Below are 27,454 nucleotides of genomic sequence, written 5' to 3'. Positions count from 1 at the left end.
ATGGGAACACGAGCTGTGGGTGTTGTGTTTTGTCTTGAGACAGGGTCTTTGTAGGTCTGTGTGCCTCCAGCTGGCCTGGAGCGCTCTGTGTAACCAGGCTGGACTTGAACTTGTGTGAGTACTCTTCCCTAGTTGTAGGTTTTTTTTAGATAATCAGATTTAAGTGTTAGCAAGTGCTGGGGGTGTGGCTCATGCCTGGAATCACAGCCCTTGCAAGGCTGAGGCAGGAAGATGGAAGGAGTTTGAGGCCAGTGTAGTCTATATAATGTAAGTTCCTAAATTCCAAGTCTCCCAGTTCTCGATAATAAGACTCTGCCCCAACCTCCTTCCCTAGACAAAGAATGGAAATCTCTGGATGAGGGACAAGGCGCTTAGTGCCATGGACTAGGTAAGGTGACAAACTGGTACCTGCCACTCTACTGCAGTCAGTTGTCACGTTTAAAGGGAGGCTCACTGTGGCTGGGACACGTGTTTTAGGAACTCAGTGTTTCCATATTCTTACGTGACGCTCACTAATTCAGAAAAGATGCTGTAAACCAGGCATGGTGGCTCACACTTGTATTCCCAGCATGAGGGGGCTTGAGCAAGAGTATTGCCACAGCTCTGAGGCCACCCTGCACAATGTAGTGAGTTCCAGACTGGCCTCAGCTTGAGTGACACCCTGTGGTAAAACTAACAGAGAAACAATTTGTTTTAATCAAGTGTAAAAACCAGGGGCTGAGAATGTAGCTCGCGGGCCACGCCCTGCATATCCGGAAGGCTGTAGGTCGAAAAGGCAGGTTCAGGAGTGGAGGCTGTCTGCTCAGTGGCCATGCCTCTGCTTGGCCTGCAGACCTGGGTTCAGCCCCCTAGGGTGGGAAGCACTGACCAAAGGCCCTTCTACTCCCTCCACTCGACCTTGGCCACCAGCCCCCCACACACACACACACCAGCATGAGACTGCAGGGCTGTTTCCTACTCTCTCTCTCTCCCTCTTTCTCCCTGTCTCTTTCTCCCCCTCCCTCCCTCCCCCTCTCCCTCTCTCCCCAACCCTCCCTCTCTCCCTCTCCCTCCCTCTCTCCCCCTCTCTCTCCCTCTCTCCCTCCCCCTCTCTCTCCCCCTCTCTCTCCCCCTCTCTCCCTCCCTCTCTCCCCCTCTCCCTCCCCCTCTCTCCCTCTCCGTCTCTCCCCATACCTCCCTCTCTCCCCATCCCTCCCTCCCTCTCTCCCCCCTCCCTCCGCTCCCTAACCCCAGGGTCACTTCTATTCTGTGTGGTCCCCACCCCCCCCACCCTTGCTTTCTTACCATTTTCCTAAAGCCCCCAAGGTTGTTCACCCTGTTTGATTTTGTACAAGAACGTTCTTCCTGGTGAAGTCTTAGTGTTTCCGTGGCCAGGCTGAGGTCCCATCTCTGAAACCCAAACTCCCAAACTGATTCACACCTCAAACTTCCCAACACAGCTTTCCCGGACTCCACGTGCTTCCCCTATTCTCAGTGCAGAAGCAACATCATCACACAGTGGGGCTACATCTCACAGTGGGGCTACATCTCACAGTGGGGCTACATCACACAGTGGGGCTACATCACACAGTGGGCTCACAGCGGGGCTACATCTCACAGTGGGGCTACATCTCACAGTGGGGCTACATCACACAGTGGGCTCACAGTGGGGCTACATCTCACAGTGGGGCTACATCACACAGTGGGGCTACATCACACAGCGGGGCTACATCACACAGTGGGGCTACATCTCACAGCGGGGCTACATCACACAGCGGGGCTACATCACACAGTGGGGCTACATCTCACTTGTCCCTCCGTCCTCTTCCCACATGGAGCCAGCAGGTACCAAAGTATACCCTGTTCCCGAGAATGGAAGACAGCCTGGGCTCTGAGCTGGGTCAGGGCTTCCTGGAGCCTCGGTTTCTCCCTTGGGGAATGGGTCTAGACGACTCAAGTTCACAAAGTGGATGGGATAATGTGTGAGTTAGCGTAACGCATTCTAGACACATGGAAGCTGCGTGCGACGTGCCTGTTCTCTTCCAGCAAGAAGCTGACAGGACCTGGGAACCAAGAGAACTGATTTCTGGGGTGGCCTCCTCTCCTGGCTGTCTGGTGACTGTCTCTTCACTCTGGTCTCACATGACCATTCTTCCACGCTCTCATAAGATGACAGCCCTGAAGGTTCACGGTCCCCTCTAAAAGCTCCATTTTAACCATGATCGCCTCTTGGAAGGTCCTGTCTCCAAAGCATCACGTTAAGCCCGCTCGCTCTTCAGTGAGCATGTCTTGTGGAGCAGTGTGCTGACCTCTGACCTCTCTGCCGCTCTCCCTTCCCGCCTCGGTTGTCTGGCCCCAGCTCGTCCATGACCCCCTTGCTACTTTCTAAGAACATCACACTCTTTCCGAGCTGCTGGTGCTCTCACTTCCGGAAGCTTCTGGCCCCCCCCCCCCCCCCGCAAGCTCAGGCATCACCACCCACCCTGGGAAATCTTCTGGCCCCTCACCTCCCCTTCTGACAAGGAACCCCATGGTCTTGTTTGACCAGTCTGATACTGGCGTCCGTCCTCACGTACCACTTCTCATGGTAGTTCAAGTCTTCCATACTGACCCAGGGCCTGCTGAGATTTGGTGGATGCATTATCAGAGACCAGAGACATTCTAAAAAAATGTGTGTAGATCCAGTATGTTTCCCTCCCTGCAGGGTACTTCCCTGTACACCCTCTTTTATGGAGAACCCAGCCATGCGGCCTTGTGAGCCCGCGTGACAGCAGCCAGTTCTGACTCTGTGGGACAGTGCGATGGCCCTCCCCTGCCTCCAGATTGAGTCCAGACAGTATACTTTTTTTTTTTTCCTTCTGGATCTATGCAAACAGAGTCATCTGGATTACATTAGCAGGCTCCACTATAAACAGTCCTTAACAACATTGAGGGTTGGGGAAAATAAGCGTAAGTGGAGGGCCTTTCCCGTCCCCGTGCAGAAACGAGGCAGGGAAGGAATCAAAGGAGAGCCGGCCTGTGGGGAAGGTGTGTGTTCCAGACTGCAGCGGCTGGTTTCCGGGACCGGGGACCCCAAAGACAGGGCTGCGGTACCCACCAGCACCCTTCAGCCCTCTTGTGTTGGAGAGCACAGGGGAGGAGGGCGGGCCCAGTTGTCCCCTGTGGGACAGAGTCAGTCCCTGGGTGAGAAAAGCCTGACCAACACAATGACACCATTTTGCTTATATATGTGTGCATGTGTCTGTCTGTCTGTCCCATGTAGCTGCCCCCACATGAGGCCCTGGAGCAGCAGGAGCTGAGGGCCTGCCTGCGCTGGCGTCGCCTGCAGGATGAGCTGCGGAACTCCCCAGAGGAAATGCAGGTGTTGAGGTAAGGCGCCAACGCTTCCCACTTCCTCCTCCCTAGCTGGCTGACTGAATCTGCCGCCACCGTTTCCCTTAAACAGGGCTTGGCTTCGTTCCTCACCTTCCCAGGGACGGGATTGCCATGTTTTAAGTCTTCCAGGGTGTGGGTTTTCGATTTGCCTTCTGAGATTTTCCTGGTGTCTTTCTTCAGTTAGTCAAAGGGGAAAAACAGCAGGAGGGACTAAGTTCTTGGTTTGAAGTTGGAATAGTCACCTTACATGGTGACCGTGGACGTGAAGGTTAGGGTTCATTCATCAGTTTGGCAGACAGTAACCCTTCACGGCAGGTGGCGGGGGGGGGGGGTCTCTGTAAGAGAGCATGATTGCTCTGCACTTAGAGAGACGGGTGTGCCTGTCAATGGGGCCTTTTGTTGGGTTGCTGCTCCTGGGAGTTGTTTACAGGGTACAGTTGGCACTTGGGGGGTTGCTCCTTGTCCTTTGTTTGTTTGTTTGTTTGTTTGTTGGGTGTTTTACCACCCAGTCCCACCCTTCCTCTTTTGGTATTCTGACGCTATAAACCCTCATCTGAAACCTCTTGCCTAGGCCCCAGGAGCACCAAGGTCTCTAAGACAACAGACGCTTCCACCCAGTCTCCCCCCACCCCCCATTGAGGAGAATCAAGAATTAGGACTCTGCAGTCTGTGGGAAGGGCCGGTCGGCCCATCTAGGGACTAACCCCTTTTGCAGCCCATTGTACATGGCATCCTCTGGCCAGAGGCCTGCCTGCCTTGGTCACTTCTGCTATTGATTGCGTCTAGTCTAAATAAGCAGCCTCCCCATCTCTGCACTGGGCCCGAACCACGATGGGAGTCAAAAGACAGCAGAAACAGACCAAGCCTGGTTGACCCGAGGGAGCAAGACTGGCTAGTGCTTTTCTGTAGGGCTGTCCTTGCCATCTTAACTAGAGCACTGGTAAAGCATAGCCAGCTAGGAGCCAGGGCCCTGCCATACAGCCCAAGGCCGCTGCGCCTGAGTGTCCCCTCAGCCAAAAGCTGGCTGGTGAGCCAGCCAGCCTGGTTGCTCTCAATGAGCTTGCACTCAGCAGGGACAGTTTTATATGACTAATCCTGTTAGAGACAGTAAGCAGTAAGTAATGCAGCAGGCTGAGCCCACGATTTCCAGACTAACTGGAGGGCACGAGGTCTGAGCTAGACATGTGCCTAGCTTGGCAGCGTGGGAATCACTAAGGCTCCGAGGATGGGAAGAGCCTTATTGTGCTTTGGGAGCAGAAACGGCGGAGCCATGGGTCAGGAGAGGCTTTGACCATGTTCTTCAGAAGCTAGCTAGTCTTGGCATGTAAGAATCCTGCGCTTGCTAGTGTTTCCTGTGTGGAATGGGCTGCAGGTAGAGAGCAGGGAACAGAGGTATAATGCAGACAGAGGGTCCTGGTGGAGCAGTGACCTGGTGGGTGTGTGTCCTACAGGCACCACTGGCAGATCCTTACCGAGTGGGATGTGGAGACAAGGCCAGTGCCGGTACCCAGAATCACCCGGGCTTCGGGCAGATGGTGATGACATTTATCTAAATGGAAGAACAGGTGTTCAATAAAGATTCTGGTTTTGTATGCACTGGCTTTTGTATGCTCTACTCACTGGATGTTGAGTAGAGTATGTAGCCAGTGGAGCTTGTAGGCAGGGAGAGTACTCAGCCTGAGCAGTACTCACTTGAGTGTACCTGAGTCACGAAGAAGAGGAAGAGGAAGTGAGGAAGAAGGAAGAAGAAAGAAAAGTTGTCAGATGACACAACAAAGGACCCTGAGGAAATGCTGTGTATGTGGAGGGGACTGGGGTGTCCAGGTCATAGGAGAAAGGGAAGAAGGTGAGGGCCGCTCGTGTGGACGCTGCTGGGGACATGGCCTGAGGGAGAGCTCTGTGAAGGACGGCTGTGGCCTTGGGCTCTGTGTTTGTTCGTGTGTGGTGGAGAGGTATGCAGGCCACACTGTATGCAGACTGACCATGCTAGCTAGACGCTGCCACACGCCAAAGGCAAGCCGCACGAACTGTGAATTCTTCCCCCCAGACTCAAAGATCCTCTCTGTTCTCCTTGTCTAAGTCTCCTGGTGACCCTGGCTCTGCATGGGATGTCCTTTGTGTGTGAAGGACATCAACTTCATCAATGAAATACATGTCCAGCTCCCAAACGAGTGGCCCCTCATCCCCAGAAGCCTCTTCTCACGCCTGTCCTGCGCGGAGCTGTGGTCAGCCCGGTTGCAGCGGGTGAAGATTTTTCTGCAGTGAGAGGAGTTGAGAGCATTTTGGATGTTTGAACTAGAAGGTTTATTGTGGCTTTCATCTACTCTCCTTTGTCTTAATATTCAGAAACTGTCTTGACCCAATGCATCTGAAGGAGCTGCTGCAAATAGATTTTTCAGCCGCATGTGCAGCCAGAAGGAATTACGTTACTGGGTTCAACTTAACTCCTGGAGCTCTCCCTCAAATGTGCACAGAAAGCCTCAGATTACTGACATGGAAAAGATGACATGCATCAAATGTGTTCTAAGATTGTGTTTTAAAATGCAGATGACCTTGAAAAAGAATTCCTTTAAAACAAGGCAGCGACCATAGACAGTGCCATCACCCCCCCCCCCCTTTTTTATCAAGATCTTGAAACGAGGGACCAAGAGCCATGTGAGCTTTGGGGACAGACTATGTATAGCATCACAGCTGTGGCTCTCTGTTCGGCTATCACAGCCCTGCCCTCGATGGCATTAAAAAAAAAAAAAAGCTTCAGACATCTTGAAGTCAGAAGGTCACAGGTTGAAGTCTCATCAAAGAAAAGGCCGTTTTGCTGGTTATAGATAATAGAGTGTTAGTAGAGTGTTGTAAAGTAAGAAGCAACAAACCAAAAATTTGAGATTCCATCGTGTCAATACTGCACAGTGTGTGTACCACTGTGCTGTCTGTATCTGCAACGTTTTTGTTTGTTTGTTTGTTAATGTCATTTGGAATCCTGAGTTTCCTTGAGCTGCCCTGGCTGTCCTGGAACTGTGCCCCTCCTCCTCCTCCACTTCCAAAGTCCTGGGATTACCCGTACATACCCCCAACTCCCAGCATTGACCCATGCACCTTACCCTGTGTGTTTTACATCGACTGTTGTTTGGTTTTGAGTCTTCAGCTGCCTTCGCCATGAGTTTTGTTTGGGCTCCAGCTGTTTCCTGTGCGTTCCTTCCTGGCAGGAGTGCCTCTAAGGTACAGCTAAAGCCCCCGGAAGCATGGTCACTCACTCACTCCGGGTTACTGCCTTTGCTGTTCGTTTGTGATGCGTTACCGCTGCGTGTCTGGGGGGATTCGTTGTTAAAGTTATCCTCGAGCCGAGGAAGCATGCAACTTATCAGAAAGGAGGCACTGATGAGCGGGGTGCTGATGCCCACACAGTTGCCACAGTGATGGACAGGCGCAGGCACCCTTTCTACCTCCTCCGTGTGAATGCCTCAGCCAGCGGCCACAGAAGCAGCATCCCCTGATAATGGGGTGGGGGAGCACATTTGTAATTCTGTCCGGAGCTAAAGAGCAAGCTTTAGCTAGCTCTGGGTGTTTGCATGGTGCCTCTTTTCCCAGCTTCTGATCTAAAGCCACAGGGCCTGCTGCTCACTGGACCTCTCTCACGTAACCCTCCATCATCCTGGAAGCTTTTACCTCTCAAGCTTTCTCAAAATCCGGTGTTTCTAATTTCTGAAGAACTCGGGCAGGTTTTTCATGGTGATAATGTGGGGCTATCAGTTGGCAGTGACACAGGCCAGACCCAGAAAAACTCCCCTAAGAGCCCCAGGCTGCTGCTTCAGGCGGAGAGGTGCCCTTCGGATGCTTGGCTTGGGCTAGAAGTAGCTTCCCATCTTCCCCAGGGCTCTGACTCTGGGCCAGCCCCATCCTCCCTGACTCTCTTGCTTCCCTGGCCCTCTAGGAAAACTGCATGGGCATGAACACTCTTCTTTTGGCTGACTGTACAGCAGCTGTAGGTCCACACTTGCCCTGGCCTCCCAAGTGTCCACCGCCAGCCTGTCTGCTTTCATGAGCTAGTTCTAGAAGCAGACCGGAGAATGCATACATCGTGACCAAACACAGAAGAGCTGTGGCCCCAAAGCTCCCAAGGAGGAAGGGGAGGGAGGGTCTGGGCGTGAATGAGGAAGGAAGTTGCCATGGCTTTAGGAAATGGACTGGGCACCATTTATCCTGTCAGAGAGGACAGGAAGTTCCCTGGGGGCGGGGGGGGGGGGTACACCCTGCAGGGATGGGATAGCGGTGGTGATGCCGTCTAGAACAGCTGTGTAGACACCTCACATTTTGCAGGGGCACCACGCTGAAGCCGCATTGTGTGGGGCTATAAACTATAAACTGGGTAGGGACCCTTTAATTACTGTGACTAAAGCCAGCCTTATCCTTATATTTCAACACAGCACCTAGGAAACTTACTTGGATTTAGTTTTTGCTTTGTGTACTGGCTAGACTTATGCCAACTTAACACAACTTAACATTTAGGAAGGGGAACCTCAGATAACAAACAAAATGCCTGTATGCGAACCTGTGTAGAATTTTGTTTTTTGTTTGTTTTTGTTTTGTTTGTTTTTTGTTTTGTTTTGTTTTGAGACGGGGTTTCCCTGTGTGGCCCTGACTGTCCTAGAACTTATGTAGACCACTCTGGCCTTGAACTCACAGTGATCTGCCTGCCTCTGCTTCTCAAGTACTGACGTTAAAGGCACGCACCGTAACACCTGGCTCCATTTTCATAATTAGTGATCGATATGGGAGGGCCCAAACCCCTGTGCGGTGAGACCACACCTGGGTTGTGTAAGAAATCAGAAATCAGGCTAAGCAAACCGTGAGGAGCAAGCCAGTAAGCAAACATCACTCCCCCAAGGCCTCTGCATCCAGGTTCTTGCCTGGAGTTCCCGCCCCAAGTTGCTTTTGGTATGGTGTTTTATCACAGCCACAGACTAAGTCTGCTTGTCTTGTTTTATTTGAGATCTCACGGTTATAGTCCTGTCCTGTGTGTTGGTTTCTTTACTTATTGCTAAGATAATGCTAAGACAAGACAATGAACTTAAAGAAGGAAGGGCTTATGGAAAGCCATGGTGGTGAGGCTGCTGTGGTTGTCTGGAGGCAGAGAGAGAGAGAGAGAGAGAGAGAGAGAGAGAGAGATGAGTGCTGGTACTCAGGCTTACCATCCCCTTTATTCATGCTCGCGCTGGGTACTCAGGCTCAGGGTGGCTCCTCTCCTCTTTTAAACCTCTCTGGAACAGCCCTCAAAGGCATCTCCTGGGTGATTTTAAATCAATGTCGCGGTGAACTGCCATACCGTAACTGGCCTGTTATTACCATTTCATAGCCAGGCGGCCTCAGATTTGCTATATTTTTCCTAGGACCTACGCACTCTTAAGTGCTAGGATTATAGGTGATTAAAGGAGCAGATCTCTGTTTTGCTAGCTTGGGCAGACAAACTGCAAACGTTCATTGTTTTGGGGTCCCCTGCCCCACATGAAGCCACTTGGGAGCTCTCCTCCACAAGCGCCAGGCTCTACTGCATCTGTCTCCAGTTGCCAAGAGAAACACACCCATTCCTTCTCTTCGCCCTCCTCCCCCTTAACTGCTACATACTCTCACCTTTCTCCCAGCTTAACACTCACCGAAGCACCAGCCTCCCCCTTGCCAGGAGCATCCCGTTCTCTGGAGTCTATGGCATACTGCTCTTACGGGGATAAAGAAAATGTGTCCCTACACTCCATGCCCACCTTTACTCCTCTGCTCTGCCTGGCACCGACGGTAAACTCCTGGAACTGATTTTGTTTCCTGGCTTTCATGCCAGAAGCACTCTCTTCCTGCTGTTGCCAACCCCCACCCCATATCCCTTTCAGTTGCTTCCTGTCCCGTATTTGATCTTCTGGGGGGGTGGGGGACTCCATTCCCAGTGGGGTGTTTTTTAGTTATTTGGTGGTGAGGGGGTTGTTTGTATATTTGTTTTTTGGTTGGTTTGATTTTATTTTTTTCAAGACAGGGTTTCTCTGTGTAGCCTTGGCTGTCCTGGAGGTCACTTTGTAGACCAGGCTGGCCTCGAACTCACAGAGATCAACCCGTCTCTGCCTCCAGACTGCAGGGATTAAAGGTGTGCGACACCAACACCCAGCCATTCCCAGTTTTGTCACATGAAGACCCAGAAATTAGATTTATGTCAGGCTTGTTTGTATTCAGGCATCTATCTGTACTGGCCTGTCCTTGGGGGTTCTGACAGGATGTGCCCTCAGCTGCAGCCTCTAAGAGCATCCTCTGTGCACATTTATGATGTTCCCTTGTAAAAGGGCCCTGCCCACCTCCCAACCTTCTCTCTTCCTTTCTCTCCCTCTCTCTGTTTTGTTCCCACTCTCTTCCCCCTCCCCCTCCCCCTCTCTCCCTCTCCCTCCCTCTGTCCCTCCCCACTCTTTCCTCTCTCCTGATGCTCCTGTCTCCAGAGGACAGTCTCCCACTTCCCTTTTATGATCCCTTTCTCAAAAACAAAACAAAACAAAAGCCAGCCCTTTGCGCAAACCCTGTGGCATGGTGTCTTTACCTGGAGTTCCGCTTATTAGAAGGCATTCCCAGGAAGGAAAAATGGAAGGAAAAGTAGACGTTGGAGGAGCAGAGTAAGCCAAGGTGCTGAGATCTCAGGCCAGCTCATACACAGTTGCCCCCTGGAATCGTCTCCGTCAGACCAAGAGATGTCTTGTTCAGAGAGAGAGATTTTTCCCAGGTATTTCTGGGAACAGGCGAGTGAGGGCCATGTCTTTCCACGGAGTCCTGGAGTTAGTGTGGGAGCCGTTGTGGCACAGGTATTGGAAAGCCCTAGAGGTGCTACCCTATCAAAGCTGGAGGCCCCCGTGACTCTGTTTCTGCACAGCTGCCTCTTAGTCTGTGAGCTCCAAGGTGAATGCCGAGCTGTCCACTGACGTCACTTCCTGGCTCCCTTAGGTCACACACACTGGCTATGCCAACCCCCCTGCTTACCTCTTAGGGCAGAACCCAGTTCCACATTCTCCTGCAGGGTGGGGACCTTCTCCCCATCCCCTTCCCTCCTCTCCTGGGAATCCACCCTCCCAGCCTACTTCACTCCTTTCCTGGAAGTCCCCCCTCCCCTCCCCCTCCCCTTCCTCCCCTCTCACCCCCCCCCACATCCTGTGACCCACCCCTAGCAACTGCCTGTTTTACCACAAAAGTGTTTCACCAGTAGACTGTCCTTTTCCCTTGAGTCCACTGTGTGTGTTTAGAACGTTTTTCATCTGTGTGACCCAGCCCACAGCCTGTGAATTGTTTTTCTATCCCTACCCTGCCTCTGCCTGTCCTCCCTTGGAAGCGCTGGGTTCAAACTCAGGGCCTTACCCGTGCTATGCGAACCTTCTTCCTTTGTGCCATCCCCGCCCTCTCTTTACAAGCTTCACCATTCTGCCATCTCCTCCCCATCGGGCAGTCAGCCCTGTTCCCAGACTTCTCGCTTGCTGCCCTCTAACCTAGCTACTGAAGGGTGTCCCAGACCATTCATCCTGCGGGAGTCAGCTCAGACCAGGATGAGGTACCCAAGGCAGTGGCCGCGACCGCGGGAAGTTGCTTTTTCACACCTTTTCCCTGGCTTGCCTGTGCCCTTGTGATGTTTTGTCTACATCATGTATGTGTCCCTGGCCCTTCTCTGCATGCTCAAATGTCTCCTCCGTGAGAGAGCATCAATCAGATTAGGACTCAGACTCTGACCACCTTGAAGGGTCCTATTCTCCAGACAAAGCCCATCCTTGGGTACTGGGTGCTAAGGCTGCAGCAAGCATGCGTGAGGCTCACGACTCCACCCTCAGCCTCGGCCATCTGTCTAGCCAGCTGTCCTGCCTCACCCCCTGCCACTTTCCACATCGCCCCTATGTAGAGCGTCCCTTCCTTGCTGCATAACTCCACATTACTACAGCACAGACACTCACGCTTTACAAAAAAGAGTGTGATCCCTGCCCTAATATAAACGGTGTCCCCCTCTCTACACACAGTCTTACATGTTATTTGATAATAATTACCTTTATGCAGAGGGTGAGCCATATAGCATTTTGTCATTTCTGAGCTTCAAAGGCAGAAGTTGTCTGCGCTCTCCATCCATCTTTCCCAAATGACCCATCAGCCTTTGGCAACCCAGGACTGTGTCTGGCTCGTGTCCCTTTATCTAGGTGCACAGCGCTCAGTGAGTGGGTGCTGTAGATACAATCTCTGTCCCTAGAGCCTTTGTAACTTATGTATCTGGTGGGATATATATATATATATATATATATATATATATATATATATAGAGAGAGAGAGAGAGAGAGAGAGAGAGAGAGAGAATAAATGAATGCTGAATTGTGTCCTTGAGAGCTGCAGGAACTGAGAGCTTTCCTGGGAAGCGTGCATGGGCTGAGCTGGGATGGCAGGACAGGAAGCTTTGAGAATGGTAGGGATTGAGAGGAGAAATTCCAGGTGTGGGATGGCCTTTTCTAAGAGAATGGGCTGTCTGAATGGAGGTGATCTGGGAGGCTGAAGGTGGCCCGGTGAGGGCAGGCTAAGCAATGGCTCTACAAATGCCAAAGTCAGACATTCCCTGGGACAGTCTCCATAGTGCTGAGCTATCTTCAGTTCCAAGAATGACACAATGGAAATGGAGTTTGGGGGAGATTACCCAGACATTGGGATAACACTTGATCAAAGAGACAGGGTCTAGAGGCCAGATGGGATTAGGTGGACATTTCAGGAGTGAGGACTGAGCTTAGATTACATTGGCCCAAGGCTCTGGTTGAGTGAATCTCTAACTCGCGCAGCTTCAAAGACAACTTCAGTGATGCAGTGCGATGCTCTCCCTTTATTTACTGTAATGATTGCTCCTTTAAAGGGACTGCTTGAAGTCCCAGGCTCCGTGATGTCAGTTAGGACTTTGAAGAGAGTGAAAGGTAGCAGCTGCCGTCAGGATGTGGCTGATCCTGACCCATCTAGAATGCTACCATGTGAAAATGGAGGCCTGAGCTCCACTCCGGAGCTTGTCAGGTCTTTGGGTCTCAACCCAGTATGATGGCATAGGATTTTCAGAAGGGCTGGAAGCCAGGTTTCCTGGGTGTGAGTCTTGTCTTGCAACTTCTGTTCGTTCTGTAGGCTTTTGAGGCCTGCTTACCATGCTAACTTCAGTCTACAGGCATATAGCACGTTAGTAGCACTGTCCACAGAGCTAGTTTCAGGACAGGCTCCAACGCAATACGGAGAAACCCTGTCTCGAAAGACAAAAACAAGACAAAGCACTGTCCAGTTTCTGCTGTAGAAGTGAATGCTGTAGAAGGGGAAATTCGGTAAATACATTCAAATATTTAAAACATGTAGATAGTGGACTGCTAAGGAGCCACCAGTGTGGCTAGAGACAGACAGTGACAATCTCTTAGGTCCAAGTTAGATGCCATCGTGCATGTTAGATGCCATAGTGCATGGCCCTAACACCTGGTACACTGTTGCCAAATGTGGCAAAGGCAGGGGATGTGGCCATCTTGCCTCCGCCACTACCTCCCCTGGGGACCTGTAAGGGGTCTTGCTGCTGTGTTCCTCTGGAAAATCCCTCCTTTGCTTCCTGGTAAGCGGAACGGGCTGAAATGTAAAAAAGTAAAGTTCCCTAAGACTTGAGAGAATATCTGTTGTGTTTTTGTTTTGTTTTGTTTTGTTTTGTTTTTAAGTGGAAGACCACCTGGTTACAAAATAAAAATGACAGGATTAAACTGGGGAGTGTGGAATTTGAACAAAGGTGTTCACACAAATGGCCTGAGTGAGGTAAAAATGGCACTGGCATCAGTCTGAGGCTGGTGGGGACCCCCTTGCCTTCCCTTCCCAGAGCCCCTTGTGTTGATCTGACTTGGCAAGAGGGCCACCCCAGTGTCTGTCCCCTTGCTGGGCTCCATGGAGCTCTCTGGCCTATACTCCCAGTCTTAACAGGCTCCTGAGAAGAGACTGCTTTCTGTCTTGAGGCCTTCGGGGACTGTTGCCATAGCCTCTGAGTGCAGCTTTGGCCTGTGCCTTTCTGTAGGTCTCTGCCCATGTCTTAGGGTCCCTGCCCTGAGCCCTGCAGCCTCGGGCCTTCTCCCCTCTGCCACACCCAGTCTGCCATACTTGGGCCTCATATGTGAGCAGGCCAACTACGCTGTGAAAAACGTTAGGGGTCTCAGCTTGCCCGGAACAACTGTCTGCCTTTCCCGTTCCAGAGACTAGCTATGTCTCCCAGCTGCCTACTCAAAGTACATTTCCTGTGGGAGGCATTCTGTCTACTGGCCCTGTTAGACAAATGTGTAAGGCATGCCATGCGTAACTGAACCCAACCCCCGTCTTCATTTCGGGGTGGGCACTCCCTGGTTACTCCTCACTGAGGGGTTTACGAAAGAGGGTCTGGAGCTCTGCCGGCCACTGTCCCACAGCTGCACGTGTTTTATTTTTACGGTAGCACCTTTGTGCTTCGCTTGCTGTAGAGACCACGAAGACGTAAGGCTGTCCATGCACAGCACTGTTAGTCACTGCACAGTTAGCCATAGCTCTCATCTCCCCCAAATACATGTTCATAATGCTGTGCACTTAGGAGCACACACACACACACACAACAAAGGAAAAGAGGTCACGAGTTTGAAAGAGAGCAGGGAAAGGTTATAAGGGAGAATCTAGAGGGAAGAAAGATGAGAGAGGGAATGACATCATTAAACTATAAGCCCAAAAAGTAAAATATTTGATTTTAAAAGTTCAAACAGCCAAATCCCCATGGTAACATGAGCTCTGCTAGTGTTCTCTTGTGAACAGTCAGGAAATAAATGCTACAACTATATATTCACATGGCTGCCTGTGTAGCACTGATTCAGTATAATACCGTTAGCCTGTGAGGTATTTCCCAAAACTCATCACTATCAGTACATCATTCTGCAGTGATTTGCTCTTTACTGACCCCTCTTGAGAACCCCGCAGGCTCTGCTGCTGGTCAGAGCACACACACAGTGGCCTTGTTTGTTCTCAGCCATTCAGAAGAGTCCTTACCCAGCCAGTAATTTATCATGAACTCCTCGGGGCTGACTTGGTTTCACAAAGTACGCGCTTACTCCCTGTGCCTCATTTCCCACCTTCTAGTCTGTGTTTTGGTCAGTAATTTTGATCTGGAAATGGCTAACAAAAACTGCGCAAGTATGGAAATGTCAGGCTGCTGCAAGGACATGGCAGAAGATAGGCCGCCACGTTCTACAGTCTAGTCAGATAGTCTCCCCTTGCCCACTTCAAGCCAATGGCTGGGGAGTAAAGAAGAGACCAAAGCAGGGCTGGACTTGGGGTCATCGGTGTGCCCAAGGTGCTAGCCAGGGCAGTAAGGGGCACCCAGGGTGGAAACGAACGGAGAGAAGAAAAGCTTAGTGTCTTATGTGATATCATCCTCTACAGAGGAGACACCAAGGAACCATCCCAAAAGTATTAGAGCAGACGAGCAAACTCAGTTCAGGACGAGGTGGTAACATGAAGGCACAGAACGCGGTTGTTACTGTACGTCAGCGATGAGCAGTCTGAAGATGATGTAGGGAAAAAATCATTTATAGTAACATCAAAGAAGGAGATTTAGGAATGCATTTGACGAAAGAAGCACGGTACACGAGAACTGGAAACCATAGCATGCCGTGGAAGGAACGAAAGGCTGGAAAGTATAGAAAGGGCTCGTCTGTGAAATGTCTCAGAACAGCTGAGCTGCCTGGGCTCACCTGACCTGTGGACCTGCAGTGATCTTCCCAAAGTCTCAGCTGTCTCCTTGTGAATATAAACAAGCTGACCTTAAACTTCATGTGGAAGTACATGGGACCCCGGAGAACCAGAACAACCTTGAAGAGGGCCAACACAGTTGGAGAATTTATGCTTCTTGGTTTAAAAACTTCCTACACAGACCCAGTAATTAAGACGTCACGGTACTGTCAAGAGATGGACATTTACAGCAAGGGATCCTTGGGTGATGGCTGACCGGCCTGGAGACGCCAACGTTTTCAGTGAGTGGTGCCCTGGCAATGCCTGTCCATGTGCGGAGGAATGAAACCCACCTTGCTATTCAAACCACACACAACAGGAAGTGCTGAAGCTACAAAGTTAACAGGAAAAATACGATTGTATATGTTCGTCACCTTGCACTAAGCGGTAGTTACTTAGATAGGATGACTGGAATGAAAGCAATCAAAGAGAGAAAACTGGTAAATTGAACATAACAGGATTAAAAAGCCCCCGTTTCAAAGGATTCCATGAGGAACTCCATCAGGAGCCCTGGGCTGTGCTACGGCTCAGTGGTAGAGAGCTTGCCTCGTATGCCCAAGGGCCAGGCAAGTTCCCAGCAAGCCAAGGAAGACAGAGTATTGACAGATCACATACTTGATAAGATGAAAACATACAACTGAGTATTAAAGAAAAAAACAAAACCCCAGCCCAACTGAAAAATGGGGGAACAGCCTTAGTACATGTTTCCAAAGAGTATACTCAACTGACAAATCACACAAAAGATACTTGCTATAATTATTAAGCCATCAGAGAAATCAAGTCAGCACCACAAGACAGTGTCATTTCACACTCACTAAGATTGCTGTAGAAGACAGACAGGATAACAAGTATTCATGAGGATTTGGAGGTCTGGAGCCACCCACTGTGAAGATGGCAGGACATTTCCCCTAAGGAGGGGAAATGGGGTTATGTGACCCCACAGTTCCACTCTTGGGCTCACACCAAAGAGAAACAAAACAGTAAGTTTATAAACAAAGCTTGTGCACAAATGTTTATAGCAGCTGTTCTAATTTCCTTCCTTGATGCTTGGATGAAATACTGTGTAGCCCTGGCTGTCCTGGAACACGCCCTGAAGACCAGGCTGGCCTCGAACTCAGAGACCTGCCTGCCTCTGCTTCCTTAGTGCTGGGACTAAAGGTGCGCACCACCACCACCCAGCAGTAAAATACTCTTGACAAAGGCAACCTAAGGTAGAATGGGTCTGTTCTAACTCAGAACGCGAGTATAACAGGAACTGGAAGCACCTGGCTATATCATATCCACAATCTGATATCAGAAGGCGATGACCACTGCTGCTTGGCTCCCTCCTTCATTTCTACAGCACAGCCTCCCAGCCAGGACCTCGGCTTAACATACTCTCCCACAGAGGTGACCAGGGGCCCTTCTCCTTGGGAACTGCAGAGTCTGAGCCGTTTCACGGAGGCATTGTTTACCGTGAAGTGAGGCAGGTGCAATGAAGACCACCTCGAGTGAGCTTTTATAGGGTGGAGTGCTAGACAAACACTAGGTGCGGAAGTTTCTGGGTCCTTGGTTTGACCAATGGGAAGAACGGGTTTCATAAACTGATCCTGTAGAAGAATACTTGAGGGAAGGTTTTGTTACACAAAGAAAGCATTCAGAGAGCCCATGGGAATGGGGCGCCCACATTGGTTGCACTGGGAGCTCTTGTCTTGCAGCTAGTAGTGCGTTAGTGGGCTCAGGGGGGCAGGGACAGTCAGTCCAGCTGGCTGGGCCACAGTCCCCATAAGATGCCCATGTGCCTCCATACCCTGGTGTCTGGACTGCAGTTTTGGCATACACATTCAGGAGCAATGTAATAGCTGATGATGTGTAGCTTCCAGGTAGCCGTGCAAAGAAAGGTAAGAACACAAAATGAGAATAGTAACCAGCGCCCCTGGACATCCTGGCCTCTGGCCAGGACAGACTTCTAGATAAATAGAATGTGTTGGATTCATGAAATGGATCATTAATCAACAACAGGGAGGAATGGGGTATCGACACCTGCTAGAACATGTCACATGAACCTTTAAAACAGTATGCTGTGAAAGAAACCAGACATAAGAGCCTTATGAGTCTATTTTTGTGAATTATCTAAGCAGATCTACAGAGATACACAGACTAATGATATCAAAGGTCGAGTTGCTAAAAAGGAATTGTCATTAACTGTAGGGTTTCTTTCTGGAGTGATAAAGAATGCTCTAGAGAAGCCAGGCGATGGTGGCGCACGCTTTTAATCCCAGCACTCAGGAGGCAGAGGCAGGCAGGTCTCTGTGGGTTCGAGGCCCCAGTGTAGTCTATAAAGCTACATAGAGAAATCCTGTCTCCAAAACAAAACAAAACCAAAAAAAAAAAAAAAAAAAAAAAAAAACAAACAAAAAAGAATGCTCTAGAGTTACACACTGGTGATGATTACACTACCATATGCATGCACTAAAAGCTACTCAATGAGCCTTTTGGTTTAAGATTTATTATTTATTCACTCATTCATCCATTCACTGTATTGTAGAGTACAGATCCATGGGTATAGAGGCCACAAGAAGCCATTGTTTGATCTTTATCACACGCCACATATTTCTTGGAGTCAGAATCTCTCCCTGTACCTGGCTGGAGCTCATGTTTTCTGGTTTTCTCAGCTAGGCTGGAAGCCAGCATGCCCCAGTGATCCTCCTGCCTCAGTTCTCCTCAGAGCTGGGGTTACAGGCGTGAAGAGAGGCCAGGCTGGTTGTGGGGCTGCTGGGATCTAAACTCCGGTCCTCATGCGCGCACACGTGCTCTTCGCCGCCAAGCCGTCCTCTACCTCCTGGTTTCTGTTCTTGGGACAGGATTTCACCGTGTCGTTCAGGTGGCACGGGATTCATTCTGCAGCCCAGGATGGCCTCAGACTTGCAGAATTCCTCTTGCCTCAGTTCCTCTCGTGATGAGCGTACAGGTATGGGTCACCATACCCAGCATGAACTACATATTTCTTTCAAGGGGTAAACTTTGTGAGTCTAAAAATTTTTTAAGGATTGATGGAAATCAAGGCGTAGTCTTTGCTTGCATAACAACCCTGGACGCCGGTTGACTTAACCAGTGATTGTCTGAGGAGGAGATAGGAAGTGAAATTAGGGCAGGAAGTAGTGGGTGACCTTGGGCCTGGATGAGACCCAGGGGTGCTGGGTGCTCAGGATGTCTGCAGAGGTCGTTGGAATGAAAGCTGTCACTCCTGTATAAGAAAGCAGTGTCTTCTCATTTTCCCTCTGATTGTAACCCTGGCTATTTTCCCAATCATTAATGCTCAGAGGCCCTTTTGAAAAGCTACAGTACGTTCCGCCGCTAGCCCTGAGCACTTGTCGGTCATTGGGTGTGTTGGTAACTTCTCTTTCCCTGGCAGTGCTGTGGCAAGGGTCTTAACTCTCGGTGCGTATGGGGTAGCCTGAGATACTGATCATGGTAGGGTGCAGTTGCCAAAAAGACTGAGAGCTCCAGGAGAGCTCCCAGCCGCCGGCCCTGGTGTGTGTCAAGCTGAAAATGAGGTGTGCCCCACACCCCTGCCTCCCATACCTCAAGCTGAGGATGCACTGCCCTCCGCCACAGGAGAAATGTGCCTCTGCCCCTCCCAGAGCTGGCGCTGTCCTGTCTTTCCTCTTACCTCATGCTGAGCCCTGTGTGCTGTGGAGTTCACATGTTTGCAGCTGTCTTCCCTGACCTCTGCCCCTTGTGCATTTAAGGCAGGATCTCCCTGTTCCAGGCAGTCTATCCAGCACGTTCTCCATCTCTGCCTCCTGCCTGGTACTTGTGTAGGCACTGGGGTTCAGCCCATGCTCATGGTGAGCCGTCTCAACAGCCATACTTTCTCTTGCTTTTGCTGACCAGGGAGATCTGCTTCACAGGGATGCACACGCCAGAGGCAGTGTTCCTGGCCAAATCTTAACCTGCATGCGCATCCCGTTGGTTTTCAAGGTGCCAGTGGAGTTCAGGTGGTACCTGGAGGCCAGTTCCTTCTTGGACAGAGTTTCGCTTCCTCCTTATTAGGGTGTTAATGAAGCTCTCTCTGCTCCTCGTTGGGGTGGCTACCACTGACAAATACACAGGGACCGGTGAGCTCACAGAGGCAGCTGGCAGCTGGTACCCACAAGCACAAGAGGGCATGCTGGCGGATGATCTGCATGAGCTAGGCGGGGCAGACAGAACCAGACCTAACTGGCTGAGCACCTCACAAAGGCAGTTGCCCTACTTTTGACCTTGGCCGTAGCCTAGGAGGACTGGGCCTTTCCTGAGCCCCTCCTTCCAAACGGTATCCCTGTGTGTCAGACACCACCTTCATTCAGGAAATAGCAGGCGGCTTCCGTGAGACTGAAGGAGAGGTAGGGAAGGGGTAAGGAAGGTCGTGTTCACCCCAGTTGCCGTGTTGGGTGCCCGGTACAACAGAAACCAAGAGCATTTGAGCCCAGACGACCTTGGTAACCTGATCACCCACATTCCGTGTGCGTCAGACGAGGCGTAATCGCCGCTGGCGTCTCCCGGCCGCAGCATGACTAGCAGTTTGCTTTCAGTTGTGCTAGCTTCATTGCAGACTTGCAGTGAGGGAACAGGGAACAAAGCTTCCCGGAAGGAAAATGATGGGTCTCTGGGTCTCTCCTGAGGATTTTGCACAGTAGTGTAGGAACCTGCCTTCTCCAGGAAGCCCTGCTGTACAGCCTGTGCCTGGGTTCTGACGGGCTGCTGACCAGCTTTGAGTTCATCTCTAGGCACCTATTTCTTCAGCTCTAATGGGCATCTCTGCAGCCCTGTCCTTGCCAGGTCCCTGTAAGGGAGGAGAGCACAGTGCAGAAGAGTGTGACCGAGTGAATGGCAAGACACCCTGGCCCTCACCCCCGCTCCATCTACTGCATGTGAGCCGGGAGCACTGCTGTAGCTCTCCGCTCTCCGTCCACCGCATGTGTGCCGGGAGCTCTGCTGTAGCTCTCCGCTCTCCGTCCACCACATGTGTGCCAGGAGCTCTGCTCCAGCTCCGTCCACCGTATGTGAGCCGGGAGCACTGCTCCAGCTCTCCGTCCACCGCATGTGTGCCAGGAGCACTGCTCCAGCTCTCCGTCCACCGCATGCGAGTCTGAGTATAGGTAATGGACTGTAAAGGAAGTTGACTTCACAACGTGGCGCTTATATCTCTCGCACCAGAAGGGCAGGTAGTCGGGGCTACCCCGGGGCGTAATTATGCCACTGAAGAGGTTTTGCCTTGGTTTATCCCTTCTGATCTCTGGGCGCACTGACTTTGCTGCCTCCTGGTTGCAAGGTGGCTCCTACAGCTCCCTCTGCCATCTATACGAGGAGAGTAAGTGGGTAGAAACCCAGCAGTGGTCATCGCTCTCTGGGATAAGAGAAGGGACAGCTTCTCCCTGGTCCTAACCCCCAGCCCCTGCCCTCGCCTTATGTCCCAGTCCTGTGAGTGTGCACACAAGGTGCAGACACCTTTCTGTGCTGGTGTCCCCTGCTCTGAGGGGGGAAATGGGTACTGTCTTATTTACATAGTTAATGTCTTTGATTGGGTTTTGTTGAAATAGCATCTCACTTTGTATCTCCGTCTGGTCTCAAACTTGCTCTCTCCCCCACCCCAGCCTCTAAGATACTGGGATTTCAGGCATTCATTCAAATGCTCAACTTTTCCTTAACTTTAAATAGAAATAAAACACATGCAATAAAATGCACACATCTTTGCTAGATTACTCCGGTGAGCTGTACTATTTAGCCACATAGAAACAGTCTCCTAAATCTTCGTTTAGCCTCTTTCGCCCTCCTTAAATTTCCCACTGTCCCCATCTGTAGCCAGAGGTCAGTGTTGCTGGGTTCTAGACTTCTGGGAAGCAATGGGAAGGGGCATCTATATGTATTCCTGGTGGGTGTGAGCTTCCTCTGTGTGATTGTTGGGGGCAGACCTGGGTTGGCCCCTACTTTTTCTGTACCTGTACCTGCGTAGAGCCAGCTCTGTGAACAGGTCAACAGGTGGCAGGCATCCCCGAGACAGAAGCTCGTGGTCTCTGCTGGAGTGTCTTTCCCTGTGAAAGCCTCCTCCTGAGTCTTGCAGAGCTCGCTTGTGCCCTGCTTGCCCTCGCTCTGTGTTCACTTTAACAGAGATCTCTGAGGACTCATGTGCCTGGTGGGAACACTGTCAACATGAATAGAGGTCCGCAGCACCCTGTCTCCTCCCCCTCAGTAACCTCAGTCCCAAGCTCAGGATCGTACTGAAGGCAGGGTTTTCACGAGACTTACACAGATGAGCGTAAGTAGCCAGCTCGGTCTTCCTGCACCAGAAGATGCAGTCTCTGCCCTTCCGATGCTCTCTGCCACCCAAGAGAGCTTGAGCCAGCCCCTCCTCTACCTTTTAATGGGTCAAATCTGCACCTGAAACCACGCCCAAAAGGTGTGGCCACTACCACAAGTTCATTGGCAAGGCAAGATGCTACTGCAGCTGGTGAACCTTGAAGCTAGGGGCTGGGCAGCCCAATACGAATTCACGGGGCCTCTTGAGAAGCCGTTCTTCCCTTAGGAGGGTGACAGGATTTCCCTGGCAAAGCCACTGTGCCTTTCCTCATTCAAATAGTCAGTCACCAGTCAGTGGACTGGTGAAGACAAAGGGGGAGGGGGGTGTGAGTGAATGATTCCAGTGTGTTCGTGTAAGTCAGCCAGGGGCGCAGGTGACAAATTGAAACCCTGGAGCCAGCTCCTATGGCCGCTCATTCTTAACTGACTTTGCTGGTTCTGAGCCCTGTGTCTGCTAGAAGTGTGTTCTGGGATGTCCCACTAAGACTTACTAAGGGGTTCTTTTTGTACAGCAGTTAGAATATCTTATTATTTTGAAAAAGTAATTATTATATTCATCACCCTTGTTGGGAGTGGTGTTGCACAGGACCTAGAGAATTACTTCCGTTTTACTAGTTAATAAATTGAAGGTTGGAGAGCTTCTGCAGCCTTGTAGTGAATAATACATGCTAGGAAGAAAGGTTAGTTGGGTGGGGTGGCGCATCCCCCTGAGCAGCCTTGGGAAGGGGGCAGGGGCAACCCTGTCAGCAAGTGGGTTCTGGGCCAGCCAGAGCCGACACAATGACACTTATTGCAACAGCCACAAAAGAAGACAAAGAAGGAAGGTTGATGGTCAGCCATCTTGCTCAGATCCCCGGACCTGGCACTCTGCTTCTCCACCTTTACAGAATAACCCTCAGCTTTCTGCTGTGTTCACCCTCTTGCTGGTTCTCCTCACCCGGCGCTAACGCAACCTCCCGTGTTTGTCCAGGAAGCCCAGAAAGCTACACATACCTTCTGTCACTTACTTCCATCTTAGCTTTCTTAAGGCTCCACTGTGTGAAGGGCTGCAAAGGATTTATTTCACTTTAAGAAAGGGGAGTTTAAAAAAAAAAAAAAAAAAGGAGAGAGAGTTAAAGCTGAGCACATAGTAGGAAGCGCCCTGCTGGATAATGAGACACTGGTTTTATCTCTGTGATGCCACAAGCCCACAGCAAAGCATCATACCCTGGATACAGACCTCGTGTATGAAATGAGCATGTCATCGCTAATGTCCCTGGCCATCCCCGAAACAAGGAGGTCTTGGGACATTTCCTGTGCTTGTTTTATGCTTCTCAAGTAGATTCAGGATGCAAATATGTCCTAAAAGAAACTTAATTATTAAACAGAGATCCTGAGGAGACACTAAGGCTCTCTACAATTACACACACACACACACACACACACACACACACACACACACGCACACACAACTCAAACACACATACATACATGCACACACACACACACACACACACACACATACACTCATAACTTTACCAAGTGAGCTACATTTGCCTCTGTGTCTCCCAGCCCAGCTTTCTCACCATGCAAAGGTTTACACTGATAAATAATTCATATGGGAGCTTAAGATTCCTGGAGGTACTGGCAGGCTTTCATCTTGGATAAGGCGCCATACAGTATTGCCAGTAACCAACCTCAGTTTGCCAGACTGAGTATAAATCCTTCTTGCTGAGTATGTGAGTTTGCCATGTAAGCTGTAGCTGCCTCCAGTTACACCTGGAGCTGCTGAGCTGAAGGGAGGCGTGGCTGCACAAGTTTGAAACCCAGAGATGAGAGGCGATGGGTATCAATGCAACCACCGTGTCATTTTAGACCCAACAAAGAGGAGACCGGCCTTGTGAGTGCTTCTGGCGCATCTGTTGTCAAACATGGACTCAACCCGGAGAAGGGCTTCATGCAGGTCCATTACTTAAAGGTAAGTATGCCGGTGGCTACTGCCATTCATCTTTGTTTTGTTTCTTTTTGTTTTTTAATTGTTTTTTATTAAATTAAAAACAATACTACTTTATGTACCAATCCCAGTTCACTCTCCCTCCGGTCCTCCCGTTCCCCCCCGCCCCCCTGCCATGTATCTAGGCTGAGAGAGTGTCCCCTCCATAGGGCCCCACAGACTGCCCAAGCCCCTCAACTGACACCCATGTTCAGGGAGCCTGGCTCCATCTTATGCAGGTTAGGCTCCTGCCATCTGTTGTAGCGTGGCACTCCCGAGGCCACTGAGCTGAAGGAGATGAGTAACATGGCTGAGGCGGAAAAAAAAAGGGTCTCCACTTCTACAATGGCGTCTCGGTGAGCCTAGGCTGGGTATGCAGAGGTCAGCTCCAAAAGCCTCTAAACAAGGCCATGTTCAGAAGGACTCAACCTGAGGGAGCCCAGGTCCCTGCTGCAGATGAGTAGAGACCAGAACCTGTTGTGAAAGCTCTGGGCCTCTCCTCCCTTGCAGAGTCCAAGCAGAGGTGGCGATGGCATTAGCAGGGTTGTTGAGGGCTCTGAAGTCCACCCCGCATTTCCAGGCAGCATGTTCTCCATTGCACTGATGTAAGCCATTCTATGATGACACCTGATGCCACTCTGTCTGTCTGTCTTCTTTCTTCTCCCAGGGTTACTTCCTTCTTCGATTCCTAGCCAGAACACTTGGAAAGGACACTTATTTTTCATTTTTAAGAAAATTTGTACACCTGTTTCATGGGAAGTTGATTCTTTCTCAGGTAATTCGTGGGATCCTGATGAACTCACTGCACATAACTAGAGAGGCTACAGCATATGGGGATTAGATTATGTCAGCACGGGAAAGTGGAGAATGTACAGTTTAGTGATGTGGACTCGAAGGATGTGTGTTTGGGGGAATGTGACCTCCTGGTAGTAGAGGGAGCTGCTGTGGCCTCCGGCTGTTCAGCTCCACACAAACGGTCCTGCTGGAGTCACTTGGAGTCATCTGGACAAGCCTTTCTCCTGACACTGCCCCCTCAGACCCTTCCTGGCCAGGAGCTCAGGGTACTTACTGTGCAAGCATGAAAAGTGGAGTTAATTCCCAGCACTCACACAGCAATCACTGATCCCACATACGCCTGCAACACGGCACGGAGGAGACCCAGACGCAGGGAAATCCCTGGGACTTCCTGGCCACACGTCCCCCAGGAAAAAACAAAACAAAACCCAGGTTCAGGGAGAAACCCCAGGGAACAGGGACAACAGTGTTAAAGGGAGACACCAAATGCTACAGCCTCCACACATGCAGGCACGCTCACTTACACACATGTGGGCACGTGTGCACACACACAGACACACACAGTGCCAAAAACAGCCACAAAAACCCTTTGATTTAAGTGGTTTTGTCATTTTATTCTGTTGAATACCATTCTTTCACTGCTTTATTTGTGTATTTAGAGAGAGTGTGTGTGAGAGAGTGTGTGTGTGCGCGTGTGTGTGAGAGAGAGAGAGTGTGTGTGTGTGTGTGAGAGAGTGTGTGTGTGTGCACGCGCGTGTGTGTATGTGTGTATATGTTTGTGTGTGAGAGAGAGAGTGCGCGTGCATGAATGTAGGTCAGAAAGAAACATTTTCTCTCCTTTTCCCATGTGGATCTCAGAATTGAACCTGAGTCATAAGGCTTACGCATCAACTGCCATTACCTACTCCAGAGCCAGCACAGGGGACTGCATGCCTTTTGAAAATTTACACTTTGCTCGCATTTTATGGCTAAGTATACATAAAATAAAATTTCCCATTGTAATGTAAAGCTTGGTGGCGTTGAGCCCCACCAACTTTTCTGTCCCAGCAACAAGCATGTGTCTCTGGAACATTCCGTCTTTCCACGCTGGCTCTTTACATGGGTGCTGGAGAGCTGGACTCAGGTCCTCGTGCTCATGTGGCATGTGCTTAGCCAGCTGAGATGGCTCCCTAGCCATGACAAGGCTAATTCTTTGATCAAAGTCTCTAGAAGCCCACACTGATGTGCGGGAGTGCCTGCCTTTCCATGCTCACCGACTTCCTGTGTGCTCGTCAGCTTTTGTCTATTTCCGCCTTTTCTTGTGGTTGTTTTATTTTGTTCTTTTGAGACACGGTTTTATTGTAAAGACCAGGCTAGTCTTGACTGTCTCTTATCCTTCTGCCTCCTGGCTTGAATGTGCTTTTAAGATTTCATCTGCCTAAGTTTAGTGGGAAAGGAGACTGAAGCTAACAGACTGAGGCCATGAGAGAGAGAGAGAGAGAAAGAGAGAGAGAGAGAGTTCTGACAAGAAGCATGCCTACAGGTATGCTACTGTGATTCCAAGTGTAATTTCCCATCATGCTTGCTCCTGGCAAAGAGGTGCACAGCTGTAATCCCCTGAGTTCCAGTCCAGCCTGTCTACAAAGTAGGTTCCAGGCTACCCAAGACCAAAATGAGACCTGTCTCAAAAGTCAAGAATGGAAGCGGTGTTTTGTTTTGTTTCCGTCAATCTTGCAGTCCTCACATTTGTACTTAGTTGTTACTGTCACACTGCTAAGGTTTGCTTTGCCAGCATAAAGGATTTTAGTATTGCCGCCGCCACTTTACCATGCTTCTAGATTCATGAATATTTTATTTTGATTCAGCTCTTTGTTGGCTCAATTTCATTATCAAGTTGATGTTCAAGTTGCAGCTTCCCAGGCTGTGTGGTTTCTGAGTTCTTACTGGTTGGGATTGTGTGTCTCTTGTCTGGGTTTAAATCACAAAATAGCTAGGTTTAAATGTCCCTGGGCTGCATATCCATTCCTGGAAACTTGGTAGATGTTGCTCAGCTGACTTCTGGCATTGATCACCATTGTGAAGCTGGTGAAAGTTGCCAGCCTTCATCTTTGAATTCCGTGACTTAACTGAAAGTGAGTGTGAATGCCTGATTATTCCAAAGAATTGCCTTACACTTTGGGAGAAAGAGTCTGTGTATGTGTATCTGGGTGTGGGGTACAGTGGACCGTGGTAGGAGTCTGCCCCCTCCTTCTACTGTGTAGGTTTTTTAAGTCCTAACTCAGGTCCCTTACAAGGCTTGGCAGCAAGCTCCTTCTTCTGTCGAGCCATCTCGCTGGCCCTGGTGTGTATGACTTTACGTTATTTCTTCTCCCTACTTCTCACTGTAGTCTTTAAGTCTTAGATTCTAAAGGGCAGTTGTCTTAAGTATGCTCTTCTGTATTTGTTTTCTTGTTGTTGTTCTGTTGGTTGGTTTTTCAAGACAGGCTTTCGCTGTGTAGCCCTAGCTGTTTTGGAACTCTGTAAACCAGGCTGGCTTCAAACTTGCAGAGATCCACCTGCCTCTGCCTCCCGAGTGCTGGGGTTAAAGGCACACACCTTCACTTCTTGGCTAAGTATGCCCAGGCTGGCTTTGAATTTGTGATCCCCCTGCCTCATCAGAAAATACAGGCCTACGTCACCATGCTTGACTTTAACTACATCTTCCGTCACGTTCTTTTCCCCTTGTAAGATCCCAAGTTCCCTGTTGTGGCTTTTCTGTCTAGAGTGCATACATTATTAGATAATTAGTTTCTTCTTTCTTCTCTTTATCCCCATTTTCTTCTCAAGCAACTCTTTTTATTAGATAGCTTTCTTTTTTTTTTTCTTTTTTCTCTTGAGACAGTCTTCAGTTAGCCCAGGCTGTCCTCAGACTACTAGTGTGGCTGAGACAACCTTGACCTTCTGGTGTGCCTCTATCTTTCAAGGGCTGGGATTGCAGGCATCTGTCACTACACCTGTCACGGGGTTCTTGACAGACACGCGCTTGCCCAGCTGAACTGCAACCCTAACATCTAGATGTCATTTTCTCTAGTGATCTTTGCCTTGCTCTTTAAAAGAAATTAATGTTCCCCAAATGGGGTTATTGTGGAGTTAGAATGAATCTCTTTTCGATTTGTTGTATTGTCATCTTTAGCCTGCCTTCCTTTCTTTCTTTCTTTCTCTTTTGTTATTGTTGCTAGTTCTTGATTGTTTTCTGAGTGTAAAGCA

The 27,454-nt window shown here is 50.1% G+C and overlaps 1 protein-coding gene across 1 annotated transcript in view; it reads left to right on the top strand.

Moving 5' to 3' along the window:
• Positions 1–27,454, top strand: part of Aopep (aminopeptidase O (putative)) — a 226,184-nt gene that overhangs the window by 102,012 nt on the left and 96,718 nt on the right. The window contains exons 7-9 of the mRNA XM_051194140.1: positions 3,242–3,348; positions 23,317–23,419; positions 24,102–24,209. Coding sequence (XP_051050097.1) covers positions 3,242–3,348; positions 23,317–23,419; positions 24,102–24,209 — 318 coding nt within the window. The remainder of the gene's footprint in view (positions 1–3,241; positions 3,349–23,316; positions 23,420–24,101; positions 24,210–27,454) is intronic.

The sequence above is a fragment of the Phodopus roborovskii genome, unplaced genomic scaffold (genome assembly GCF_943737965.1).
Source record: "Phodopus roborovskii unplaced genomic scaffold, PHOROB, whole genome shotgun sequence".
NCBI lineage: Eukaryota > Metazoa > Chordata > Mammalia > Rodentia > Cricetidae > Phodopus > Phodopus roborovskii.
This window is presented reverse-complemented; position numbering and strand designations above follow the sequence as displayed.